The sequence below is a fragment of the Schistocerca nitens genome, chromosome 2 (assembly GCF_023898315.1).
Source record: "Schistocerca nitens isolate TAMUIC-IGC-003100 chromosome 2, iqSchNite1.1, whole genome shotgun sequence".
In the NCBI taxonomy this organism is placed as follows: Eukaryota; Metazoa; Arthropoda; class Insecta; order Orthoptera; family Acrididae; genus Schistocerca; species Schistocerca nitens.
In genome coordinates this window covers 1,109,995,991-1,110,010,014 of record NC_064615.1, presented here as the reverse complement: position 1 = coordinate 1,110,010,014, position 14,024 = coordinate 1,109,995,991, and the positions used below count along the sequence as shown (strand labels likewise).

The 14,024-nt window shown below is 42.8% G+C and overlaps 1 protein-coding gene across 1 annotated transcript in view; it reads right to left on the bottom strand.

Annotated features, from left to right (window-relative positions):
• Positions 1-14,024, bottom strand: part of LOC126235576 (dehydrogenase/reductase SDR family member 11-like) — a 51,034-nt gene that overhangs the window by 15,952 nt on the left and 21,058 nt on the right. Inside the window, exon 2 of the mRNA XM_049944293.1 lies at positions 8,296-8,458. Within this exon, the coding sequence (XP_049800250.1) occupies positions 8,296-8,458 (163 nt within the window). The remainder of the gene's footprint in view (positions 1-8,295; positions 8,459-14,024) is intronic.

Genomic DNA, 14,024 nt, shown 5'->3' with positions numbered 1-14,024 from the left:
TTTGGATAAATCCTCATGTATTTCAGGTTCCCTGTAGAAGTTATTCCCTGATTCTAGCCGTGAATAATGCTGCAAAGGCATCGTGCTACGCAGTTTCCTTCGTTTGTTTGGTGAGCAAAATTTTTGGTTTCTCTTCTGCATCTACGCGACGCTGGGCAGATTTGTTGGTCATAGACGAGGGGCGTTCAATAGGTAATGCAGCGTTTCTTTTCTGAAAGCAGGTTTGTTCTATTCAGGATTCTATTAAACCTTATTATTTCCCACTATTTTAGTACAAATCCCTATTTTTCAACATTATCTCCATTGAGTGTGACGGCCTCACACCACCTTGCTGGGAGAGCCAGTATGCCGACATGGTACCATTGCACTGCACGACATCGGAGGCATTGGACCAAATAGACATCGGGAGGTGCGAGATCCTGGCTGTTGGGTGGGTGAGGAAGAAAGGTCCAACGAAGTTCTGTATGCTTCTCTCGGGTGCGCAGACGTGTCTGAGGCTTTCGATTGTCTTGGAGAAGGAGCAGTTTGTTTGCATTTTTGTGGCGACGAATACACTGAAGTCGTTTCTTCAGTTTCCTGAAGGTAACAGAATGCAGATCAGAGTTGATCGTTGCACCGTGATGGAGGGCAGCAAACAGAATAACCCCTTGAGAGTCCCAAATGGCCGTCGCCATGACTTTATCGTCTGAGGATGGGGCTTTGAACTTTTTTCTTCGGAGGTGATGTGGTGTGGCGTGACTCCATGGACTGCTGCTTTATTTCGAGGTAATGAACGCATTTATCATCGCCTGTGAGGCTGTTCTTACTAATAATTGCCTCGATCAACCTCTTAACGGGCAAGCAATTCCACGCAGATGGTTCTTCGTTGTTATTTTTTGGTCTTCCGTCAGTTGGCGAGGAACCCATCGGAAACACATCTTTCAGTACTCCAATTGGAGAACGACTGCGTATTTGATTGTGATCCGTCGATCACCTCAAACGAGAGTGGCCACTCGTTGCAACAGATGGAGCGTGACAGCTATGTGCGGCCGCCCAGGAAGCGGGAGATCGTGAGGTTTCGCGCGACTTTTTTTTGCAATGATGACAGACACCTCACCCTACGACTAATCTTACTTTTGTTCAGCGCCAGGTCTCCACAGACATTTTGCAACCTATTATCAACAAATGTGAGTCTCTGGTTTTCCGCCGAAGGTAACTGAAGAACAACTCTCGGCTTGCAACGCACCGCTATTTTGAATTCTACGTATGGTGCCGCCAAATGTTAAAACTTCATAAAACTACAGGGGTGAAGCGGAAATATTCCACCACGTCCCACAGCAAATTCCGCATTTTGTCAGCTGGAATTGGGTGAGATAACAAAGTGTTGCATTACTTGTTGAACGCCCCTTACATGTATCCTAAAGTTGAAGCCATTGACTAAAGCAAGGTGGGAAGGTAGATTTGATGGAGTTGTCCATCTTTAGTACGAAATATATGACACTAGCGATGCACTGGTTGAAGTAAGCGAAGACGAAAATACGAACATAATGGGTGCACGTGAGGATGGCAATTTGGCAGACTTTAGCCGTGCTTTCCCTTGTTGTACCCCAATATTTGTTCTGTCTCACGGCGAAATAGCTAGCCAAATGCAAACCTGTATTATTATGGGTCCTATTTCACTTGCTATCGTCAGTCCACTTTGTCTTGTTTCTTGAGAGCCACAGTTCTGTTAGGAATTTTTTGACTTAATTCTAAACGTTTCGTGCCTTTTGCAACTTCTGCCAAAGTCGGCGATCTACCACTGTTCAGCGTTGCAGCGAACATTCGGCCAGTGCGCGGCTAACAGGTGTAAGGGCATTTCATTATCTTTGTGGTGTGCTGTCAATATGTACCACATGTGAAGATAACCGTCTACGTACATATGCACTCCGTCTTCAAGCCACGAGTGGCCTACCGGGACCATCCGACCGCCGTGTCATCCTCAGTGGAGGATGCGGATAGGAAGGGCTTGGGTCAGCACACCGCTCTCCCGGTCGTTATGATGGTATTTTTGACCGAAGCCGCTACTAATCGGTCGAGTAGCTCCTCAATTGGCATCACGAGGCTGAGTGCAACCCGAAAAATGGCAACAGCGCATGGCAGCTAGGATGGTGACCCATCCATGTGCCGACCACGCCCGAAAGCGCTTAACTTCGGTGATCTCACGGGAACCGGTGTATCCACTGCGGCAGGGCCGTTGCCTACGTACATATGCACTGACACAAAACTTTTCTGTCCCGCTCATCATGTGAATTACAGCAAGCAATCTGTACGAAGCGCAACCTCGCACATTAGACGTAATGTGAGATTTCTACTCTCCTCTGCTCCCCCGCCTGTCACTGCCCCCGTGGCGCTCATGGTGATCCTCCCTAAGCTCTGCACACTTGCCTCTCCTCAGGGAACAAGAAAGAGGGAACAGATTTTAGTTATACACTCTGCAAGTGACATCACTTAATTCTGGTTGACGTAATTAACTTTGGAGTTATAGCTCAAAATATTTCAGACTGTAAACGTTTCACTTCTGTTTTACTGATTGGTTTCCCAGTCTTAAATACGTATTCACATCCAAAAGAGCTATAATGACGTGTGGAATGTGAAAATAAGACGTCAAGGATTAATGATGTCGTGAGTAACGGAAGATGGGGTGCCTTGTCTCTTGTTCCTTGATCATTGTTCGGAGCCTCGACCGCATCCACAGGGTTCACACAAAGTCCCTTTACCCCCTATGTAATGCAGAGATGCTAAATTGTTCTTTTATTCTTGTAGACACTCACATAAATCTAAATCATTGCTAATGAGTGCACTTGCACCTTCAAGGAACGGATCGTAATGACCACGTGTGTTAACGAACGACCACATTCAGCAAAATCAATAAGAAATATTATTCTAGATTTCAGTGCACTATTTCACAAGCCTTCCCTACCAAACCCCACACTTTTATGGTGTGATAAGAAGCCATTTCAGCTGAACGTATAAAACATAAGATGCGCTCTTGAAGGCCATAAACACTAATGCAAACGTATGTGGAGGTTGCAGTGTCTGTCGAACGTTCGCCAAAAGAAGTCCATTCGTAAGCGGTCAGAGGAATTGGGAGTTCCGTACTCTACATTACAAAATCATATGAGGAATGATTACAAGCTAAAGGCATTTAAACCTTCGTTTGCTAACGAATTGAATGGTAACGGTATCCAGAAAGACATTAGGCTTGTGTGGCTGAATGCTCTTCCTTCAAGGGGCAAAGTGTTTTTCTCGGACAAGTGTGCAATATATCGCGGTGCAAGAGCCAGAAACGTTTCTGGAATAAAGAACACCAATATTTTTAAGATGAACTTGAACACAACCCACCATATATCATGACATTGGATGCAATGTCTGCAACCCACTTGGTAGCTCCATATTTCTTCAACGGTCCTGTGAATCACACTGCTTATATCACCATGTAACGTGATTGGTTTATACCGCATCTGCACGATCGGAAACTTCTCGATTGTATGTGGTTTCAGCAGGATAGGTCACCAGTCCATTCTGTTATCGCCGTTAGAAAATGCTTCAGTGAGATATTTCATTATAAACGGACTGGATGTTGTTCTGTCCATACGCCTGTACCTTTGGAGTGGCCGCTCCGAAGTCTTGATCTGTCATCCAGTGTGCAATTCGTTTTAAGGGGTTCATTAAACCGAAGGTTTCTGTCGCACGTTGCGAGACAGAAATGTGTAAGAATTCTATTCGACGTACGTTTACTGCCATCATGCAAGAAATTTGGAGGAGAATTTCACATCTTACATGTAAGAGAATCATACTATGTTGTGAAAACGATGACGTACCCAGACACTCTGGAATAAATAATTAAGAACAGTCACACAACCTCAAAGTTGTCCTCTGTCATGCTGCCATATAAACACAGTGTCACTGTCTAAGTATATACGGACACTCCATAGGGGGTAATGGGACTTTGTGATCACTCATTGGTCTTCCGGGTAATCCATGCCCCAAAATTCGAATCTGTATGACGGCTCGGAAGTTCTTAATTGGCGAGAACATGAGACAAATTTTTTTCCACAAATTATTAATAAAAAAGATTTTTCTTCATTTTCGAAGATTTACAATCACACAGTAATCATTTGGAATTAAAATTTTTCCTCACGTATGCTTAAAAATAATATTTGACCGTGGAAAACATCAGAAAACCTATCACGATCTTCTAGAATCCACTGCACGCAGAGTCGCCGCTTTCCAAATGTGGACCAACAGACTTCTAAGCAATTGATCATTATGTTTTGGCTTATCAGTGTGTGTAAAATAGGTGATATTTATTTAATAAGATTTTTCCAATTGTTGGGAAGGCGTCGAGGAAAGTAACAACTATCTGAGATCAGAGATAATCATACCGAATGGCTGTTTATTCTGGCTATAGTAACGCTATATTAATCTGTGTCGCGTACCAGGATAACTGTCTAGGCCTGTACACCACATGTCTTGGAGACTCATTCAGACCCCAGCCAGATAGGTCCAATCTTGAGCCGCTACTGCCACTGTTAATCAACGGACGACAGCCTTCAGTAATATGAAATGTATTCGAAGTTGCGGTTATGCGCAAGTATCAGCTGTATAATGGATTGATTGTAACTGTCGCTGTACGGAAATTACCAGAGATCAGAACAAAACAGACTAGCAGATGGGCGTTATATGAGGCAAATTCCACAGATTGGAATACTGTAATAGGTGGGTATCACCCTCATACTGCAATACTACAGTTACTGTAATTGTCAGCCTGTGTCCCAGTTCGAGGTAGTTCCTGCTTATACGTATATAGGGCGAAATTAAGCCTCCCTCGTGTGTGTGTGTGTCCTAAGAAATTCCTCCTGTTTATTTTTCGTTCAAATTCCATGAGCTATGAACAACAGCTACGTGTCCTATCGCTAGTCACAACAACTGGTTTATCTCGCATTGTGTTTGCCGTTTCAACATGGCATTGCCTTATCTGCCCTCCTGTGAACGCCCAATACTATTAGTTTTCTTTGGCTACGTAGTCTATTGCTGGGCTCATGATATGGCTTACCGGCACACACTGCCTTTACTATTTCATCGTGGAACTGCCTCATCTGCCATCTTGGAACGTCGTAGACGGCTGGTTTGCTTTCGGCATTTTCCCAGAGTAGCTTATGATTCTTTTCTGTGTTGTACCTGCTGCCTCTTTTCTTCTTTCATTGACTGAGCGTATCAAACTTTGTGAACTGAACAATGCTTTATTGAAAATTGTATCAATATTATGTGACAGTTTTGCTTCTTATGCTACACGTAGTTTGTACAACAAAAATGAGCAGTGGTGGCTTCTATGAGGCCGCGCGCGCGATCGTAATGGCGCCATTTCTGCGTGTTCCATCGATTGTGGCCCTCGTCGTATCATCTTTGCTTGGTTGTGTGTTACCTCTGGGGCTGTGTGGTAAGGAGTGGTGTATGGAAGACGGATCTGGACGGGTGTGTCTGATTACCCGGCGTACTGACGGTTGCAGAGAGTTGAAACCGTTGACCGTTAGTCCGCTGGTGCCCGCCTTTTCCTCCAGCGTTTACCGTTGCTGCTGGCGAGCTGAGAGGGCAAAGAGCGGCTCTCGTCGCGAAATGCATTAGTTAATTGTGGTGGCCTAAATACGCCGAGGTGTACTGAACCTCTTGTTAGCAGCTATGAGCAGGAGGGCAGAATTATCCAGTGCCTACTTGGAGTCCTGAAGCTATTGACCTCCTTCGCATTTATGTGAAATCACGTACGAAGACTGTTCAGTAACCACTCTACTTAAAGACTGTTAATTCTCCTACAGTGCTAGCTGGCTAGGAATCCGGTTCTTTAATGCTTTCAGTGACACCTTTTGGGCCTGTGTGTGTCAGTCTGGAGTTTTTTGTAAGCGCCAAGGTAGTATTTTGCAATGGTGATCTAGTACCTGAAAGCATTGTTATCATTGAGTATTTGATACTAGTGAGTGTAATTTTTGTTTTTTGTAGACCTAATGGCCCTTCCTAGAACGAGTTATTGGTTTTGGCTTGTAACTGAAGTGCTGTGCAGTCAGCCTCAAGATATGCACGTGTAGGTCATGTGTGTGTGTGTGTGTGTGTGTGTGTGTGTGTGTGCGTGTGCGTGTGCGTGTGCGTGTGTGTGTGCGTGTGTGTGTGCGTGTGCGTGTGTGTGTATGTTGTGTGTGTGTGTTTGCACACACCCCCACTCCATGTTGATGAGCCCTTCGGATTATAGGTGTACATTTTAACCGACGATCTGCCATTTGGCGCGTAGCAAATTACAGTGTCCTTTAGTTACTAAGAGGCCCCAGTAAAGGTACAACTTGTCTTTTTGCCTTGTTTCAATTATTATGTAATTACTGTTTTAAATGACTGTTTACATTTTCTGGGAAGGTTAACTTGCAATGTTTATGAGCGGGCCGCTGGAGGACGACGGTTCAATCCCGTCTCCGGATATCCTGATTTAGGTTTTCCGTGATTTCCCTAAATCCTTTCAGCCAAATGCCGGGATGGTTCCTTTGAAAGGGCACGGCCGATTTCCTTCCCCGTCCTTCCCTAACCCGAGCTTGCGCTCCGTCTCTAATGACCTGGTTGTCGACGGGACGTTAAACACTAATCTCCTCCTCCTCCTCCTCCTATACTGGAGTTTTAATAGTTGGTTTCCTTGAAAATAATTTTAATTGTCCGTTAAAATACGACTGTGCATTTTAATTTCTATCAATCTCTTCTGCTGTTTGTTGACAGCTTCGTATCGGAAGCGGTTGGGGCCTTACTGTTCCGTTGGTCCGATGCAGCGACGCGTTTCCCTTCTGCTTCGGCGGCTTTCCCGTCAACGCACGAGGCCTAAGTGTTGGCAGGTCACACACGCTTCTGCGGATCTCCCATTTCAACCTCAAGCTGAGGAGTTTATTGCCATTCTTTTGGTATCATGCCGTGGCGGGGTTTTTGCTGGGTTAGGACTTGGGTTTTGCCTTCAGTGATTTTGAGAAACTACTTTTGTCAGTGTTTCTGTTATTGTAAGATCCTTGTGGGAGTGTGATGAAAGGCTTTGGGCAAACTGAGCAGAGAGCTTCTTGATTTCTTTAAAAAAAACTATGCGTTTAATTGTCAATATCATTTTAATAGTGTTTTAGGGGGCCAGTAGTTTATTTTGTTTTAGGGGCCCAGTAGCTTATTCAGTACTTGATTTGTGTGTAACAGCCTTGTAGCCAATCTGTGAAGTATTACAGTTTGCACGGTTTTTAGACGACGATTGCGTTTGGCCACCTTGTCGTTTTCTTGTCTATATGGGAGCAGAATAACAATGTCTTTGACATCAGAGTGTTGTCGTTTGCCTTACGCTCCCCATTATTGTTAGTAAAAGGAAGATTTAACATGATTGTTTACCACCTAGTGTGAGGTGGCTAGTAGACTTTGGACACCAACATTATATATACTTGTGTCCAATGTTTGCCTCGGAGCAGGTCTGGAGCTTACTTGTCGTTTGTTGAACTTAAATTGAAGTCCTGTTGTGGGGATAGCCCACAGTTGTGCTGCTAGAAGACCGGGCACAGCCCTGCCACCCGTTTCTTTCGTAAGTTGTTTGTAATCGGTGTGTGTGAATTCCTAAGGAACCAAACTGCTTAGGTGATCGGTCCCTAGACTTACACACTACTTAAACTAACTTATAATAAGAACAACACACATACCCATGCCCGAGGGAGGACTCGAACCTCCAGCAGGGGGGGCCACGCACTCCGTGACATGACGCCTCAAACCGCGCGGCCACTCCACGCGGCTTTGTAATCGGGCCATCACTGTGTTGCACGGTTGACATGTTCTCAGAGTACCACTTGTAATTTTACGTATAGTGCAAATGTCATTATGCATTGCGATATTACTTTAAAAACCTCAGTTATCTGCGTTAACTTAACAAGATTCTTGGTAACTGTTAGAACTGTTAGTTGGCTTATGATAGAATTGTTATTAATTTTTCTTTCTTTTTTGAGGGGAATCATAAATGGCGCACGAAGTTGGCCCACCCTTCCACATGTTTCCTTAAATTAATCCCGATCCTTGCTCTGTGTCTCAAACATATCACACGAGATAAACAAGACATCCAGCCGTGGCCATGGAGAAACAGTAAGCGTACAAGAACAATTACAGCACCGATTCTGTGCGTAATTTACCACCTGTCCATATAAACCATAAATCTCTTTCCAGATTCATTGCAGCTTCATGACGTCTCAAGGTTCTTACTTGAATGGAGACGAACTGTGGCTCACTTACTTGTTGGAAGGTTTTCTCTGCAAACGCCGGCGCTGTTGATAAGAACATCGACCCCTCCTAAATTCTCTTTGATCCATTTGAAGGCGCGCAGAACATTCTCCTCGCAGCTGACGTCACATTGAAACGGATAGAGCGTACCCGGAGCGTCCTTCAGTTCTCGAGCCTGCAAGAAATAAACGACAGATTTGTCGAATCTGCAAGGGAGAGAAGAAGAAAGATCATTACGAGATAGATCAAGTTTTCCATTTAACAAACTGCAATCCTACACACGTGAGTGTCGTAATTCCATAAACAAAGAAGCTGTTGCCACGAAGGATGATAATATTTTTGTGTCTCTCCCTAGAACCTTGGAATTCGTGAAGACACGTAGTCTCACTTAACTTGATCATATATGTAAAGAAACTTAACATAGTCATTCAATGTTCAGCTTTTACCTCTGACTAATCGAATTAAAGCACATAACAGGTAACAACCAAAAACTTACGTTTTCAGAATTCTTCAAAGAACTTAAAGCAAATCACTATGACAAATAAACAATTTTTAGGACTTCAGTCGGTGTTCTGCTCGTTGTTGTACTTTTCTCAGTACATCAGAAACTAAAAGATCAGCTCTTCAAATGAACAGTAACCACAATTCAGATAGGATCTCACGCCGGCCGCTGTGACCGAGCAGTTCTAGGCGTTTCATTCAAGATCCGCGCTACCGCTACGGTCGCAGGTTCGAATCCTGCCTCGGGCATGGATGTGTGTGCTGTCCTTAGGTTAGTTAGGTTTAAGTAACTCTAAGTCTAGGGGACTGATGTCCTTAGATGTTAAGTCCCATAGTGATTAGAGCCAATTGAACCATTTGAAGAAGGAAAATTGAAGTGTGTTGCTCCTGTCGGGCAATCTGAGCAGCGCGATATTCACCGAAACTTCGATTTATGGAGTTCTTGCGACGTAACAAGACGTCTTAGGACGTCCTGCGCTAGATAGTTCGCAGTTTTTTCTCCAAGCAACGGGAAAGAGGGTATTCATGGAATCGGTAGATATCAAGAGTCTGTCGACATGTTTCATATTGTATGATCTGTCAGAAAGCAAGTAACATAGGTGTTAGCACGGATTTTTCTGTGGGTGGCAAAGAGAAGAGGCTCATATTTATCGTTCTAAACTACACAGCTTCTGCAAGGATGCCTCATGTCATCGAGCCACCTGTGAACAACTATTTGCCAGGCTTTCCAAAAGCAGTATCATTTGGACATGGTTGAGTCTCAAGTCGCTTGTATATATCGCCGCTTTTCTGACTTCATTATCTTGTACTGAATAACGAACGCGAACTGGAATATCTATTGCTTGACATCAAATTACCCCAGTTCAGGTATATTCATATTGGAGATATGTATACCACGAACGTACAGTAAGAGACTATGTACAGCCCGAGCATGTTGCTATGAACTGGAGCCAAGTAGTCTAAAGCAGAAACTTCGTCAGTTCGGTGCAGGGCTTACCTGAAGAATCCACGAGCTGCGGAGACTCGTACAGTTACCCCAGTGTCCACCAAAGACCAGAAGCGGCCAAGAGGGAAGAGAGGGCATGTGGAATACATTTTTTTGACTGTGAATCGAAATTCCCCAAGATCTCCAGGTAAAAATTCGTAATCTGAAAACCCAATAACTGAAACTGATGTAATATCAAATATGGGACGTGAGGTTGTAAGAGGTATGCGCTGCCTGCGATATGAGAATCGCTGACCAGAGAGCAGTGTTGACTGTAGTACGAACTGTGTAACTGTAGCAGTTAGTTGTTGCTAGTCGCTAGTCTGAGGTTGTTTGCGCTTGTCTGGAGTCTGCTCTGGTCGGGAGTCCGGAGCCTGAGTATTATTGTATAAGGTAAAAAGCAGCCTCGCGCATATGTAGTAATGTATGTGAACTGTCATCCAAATGTTTTAAAAATGCCCTAATAATAATTTTTGTAATATAAAGTAATTTTTTTTAAAAGCATTCATTTCAATTTAAAGAATTTATCCAATGCATGATCATTCTTTCACGAATCACAAATGTATAGGGCAGCATTGCACGGAGCTGTGCCGAAAATTTTTTAGGTGAGAGCAGATATATTCGCCGTTTTTATTGAGGTAAGAATTTTTTGTTTTTTTTTTATTCAGAATGATCTTACAGGGCCATGATGCAGCACTGCTGTCGTCCTAAAATTTACCAGGTTACTGAATTTATTTTTTTATTACGAGCTTTAGGAATTTTTCTGTTTCGAGCTTACATTAAATGAGAAAAGAATTTTGTGGGTACATTAAATGTGAATGCATTTGTGCACGGAGATTGTAAATGGGAACCAATTTTGTTCTGAGGTCACACAAAAATTAGAATCGCTGTCCATAATAATTATTTAATTTCAATTTATTTTGTGGGGAGGTTACACTTAACGTGAATATTATTTATGTTAACATTTTCTGTTGAGAGGTTGCGGTGAATTATTTTACGTGGGGAGGTTACAAGGTTATTGAAGTGTTAGTTGTCATCTGCCGGAGCGAGAGCTTCAAATAACTTTCACATTACACTAGAAACGATGTTCAACAGTAAATGGAATATACATGGCAAAGTTGGGACAGAAAGTCTCCTCGTGCTTGCGCGAGCAAAATTATTAGGTTAGGCGAAATTCAAATAAAACGTAACTGCAAGTACACATAGACGAAAGTAACGAACGGTTGTCCAGTTAGCCTGATGCCTGTATGCTTGCACATGGTGCCAGAATTGGACGCGCCGGTCGTAAAGTCATTCAATTTTAGCCTAAATTGAATTACACGGATGCAGCTCAACTATACTTTAGCAGAAAGGGACTACTTCCATACAGCTAGCACAAACCAGGAAATGTTCACTTACATTATCGACAGTAAGAACAAGCAATCTTGTAAAATAATATTAAATCCATCATGAGATAACTGGACCGAAGAACTAGTTTCACAACAGTCACGTGAGAGAAACCCTTTAGCGCTGCTGACATCAAGAAAATTAGATGATCTTGAGACCGTCGACAAAGAGACAGTGATTTGCGAACATGGTTAAAAAATATTGGTCACCAAGAAAAAACATTTATAAAGAAATCAAAGGGATCATTCGCAAATATTGGAACCGATAGACAGTTCTACGTAAAAGACGCAATAGAACACTTACTCCAAATTTCAGAATCATAGACGAGTTGTGGCTGATGTTCTAACTCACTATAGATCTCCATGTAGGTAATAAAAAGACGACGATGCCCTCTACATTTTGAAGTTGCTGCAAATTGAATTTTGTTACACCCTTGCTAAGGAACAAATACAGTATTTCTTAATACTGCCTCTGACTCATTGGCTCTCCATGTTCTTGCACTGTTTTGCATGATATAGCCGTAGGTCACCTCATTAGTTGTCAGTTCTCGACAAAGGTTACAGCATACTGATCACGTAGACTCTACCGATAAGATGTTTCGGTTTGTAAATTGTAGTATATTCCTAACAGTCCTATAAAATGATTGTTGGCAGCTGAAAATGCATACTAAGAAAGAGCGACATTTTACGAAGTAATAAACAAAACTATCAGTAGCCAGAGAAGATGTAACAGTCTTATCGCAGTTTACCACTTCTCCTTGTAACGTTCTTCTTCCACAGTGAAGTCATGGTCCAATCAATGTTAGGTTGTACTGCTCATGTGCAGGATGCTATGACCGTTTCACCTTGAGACCACCTCTCTAGAATGCCCCCTCTTTCCACTATTAAGGTGTTTATATGTAACATCAATCCACTTTCGTCCAGGACACACAGTTTTATTGATTTCGGTCTGTGCACGTTTCATGGTAATTTTTCTCTAATTTTGTGTACTCTCAGTCAATTTTCGTAATATTTCTAGGTTTCGCGCTTTTACACATTTCATATAGGTAAGAAAAGGGGGTCGCTACGCTTTCAACTCCGTAATTACAACTACTTTCAAGATCATCCAACCATCCACTTCCCCTATCCGAAATACAAGAACATAGATCAATGTATATAGGAAATGTCTTAGGATTCTTGGTGGGTTAGCGATTATTAAATGTCTTTGTACAAAATATGTAGTAACGTTTGCATATACGTTCACACGTAGAAAATAACTCGTTCCTTATTTTTGTTAGGTGTAGTTTTAATAATGCCCAATTTAATTTTTAGCTTATAACTTAGACCTGCATCTGCATCATCTATTTCTTTATCCAGCCAGTACCCTACTGTTCTGTTAATTGATTTATGATGCCCTGGAGGTTGATTTATGACTCCCTGAGGGTAACTCATTCTTCTGAGAAATCCCTCACACCTCCCCCTCCTCGTCCTCCACCCCTCCAGGAAATCCCCTCAGTGATACAAACACACTTTCGACATGTAACTAATGCACTAATAAATTAAACTGAACAATTAATTAACCTCTCCTCCTCTGGGAAAACTACGAGCCACTGTTGCCTCCTCCAGATCCTCTCGCCTCCCCCAATCTGGAATTGGGGGAAAAAGACTCAGTTGATTTCTACTTGACAGGAAATCGTTTGGGGTGTATCGAACATTTAAAAAAAAATTTATGGCAGGGAAAGGATTATGTGTAATAAAGTTATTTATTCATTTACAAGGTTTGTCAGAAAATTGGTTATAGTGTATGTAATACTGGTTCTTTAAGCAGTTTCTGGATGACAATGCAGTATGGAATTTTTAAACATTTGTGGCGCTTTCTTTGTGTGGTCACACATTGAATACTGCCATGAAACACTCATCATACGTAGGGGCAGACTGTACTGCACATGTCTGGTGAAAGAGCTCTCGATCATGTGACTGACTGCCGGACCAATCTCACTGCACAGTGCATCCCAGGGACCGTCGCAACTGTGAGATAGCACTAATACTCTGCAAACAAAGAATCAGGCAGTGATATTCCTTTCAGAATTGATACCAGACTCAATTCTTGCCTCTCTGTCCCTCCTGTCCCCCCCCCCCCCCTCGTCTCTCTCCATCTGTCTCAAGTAATTACTTCCTGTTTGTGTGAACTAACGAGTGCAAACACACACAGACCACACCTCATCCCGTCCATCCCTCGATGGCCCTCTCACCTACCTGGCGCTGGTGGTCGCTATATCCACTTGTTCTCTCACTTCCATAGCAATGGAAACTGGTAACAGATGGAAAAAAGGTATTTGAGAAAAAGTAGGTAGTGTGTGTTGTGTGCCGCACTTATCCCTCTAATTCCTTCTTTCTCCTGAACAAACTAGTGGATACCTGGAAAGCACCCAGCTGTGGATGTCTTGGAAGTATTCCCTTACTCTACTGGATTGATTTATTAATTAGTTAAATCAATACCATCTGTGTGCGGCCAGTTTTATCTTGTAACCGATTGATGGATATTAGGAATGCTACATTTGGTGCGATTCGACCATATAAGTGCCCAGTTTCCAATCCCTTCTGGAGTTTTATTCACTTGCCTCCTGTTGGTGGATACAGGGACAGTTGGGTCAATTGGTAAGAAATCCACTACATTAGAGGTAGCTGAAAATTTCAAATTTCTGCTGAATTGCATGATATGTACTTAAACAATGTGCGGAGGGGTTTAGTTGGTATGTATGCTCATAATACCACTATCAGGAACAATAAATTTTTCAATCGGGAATTTGATGATGTGGTTGGGTTTTTGAAGCGCTACACAAACCCTAAGTTGGTTTTCTCAGCTACAGCGAGACGAAGAAGGAGAAGGA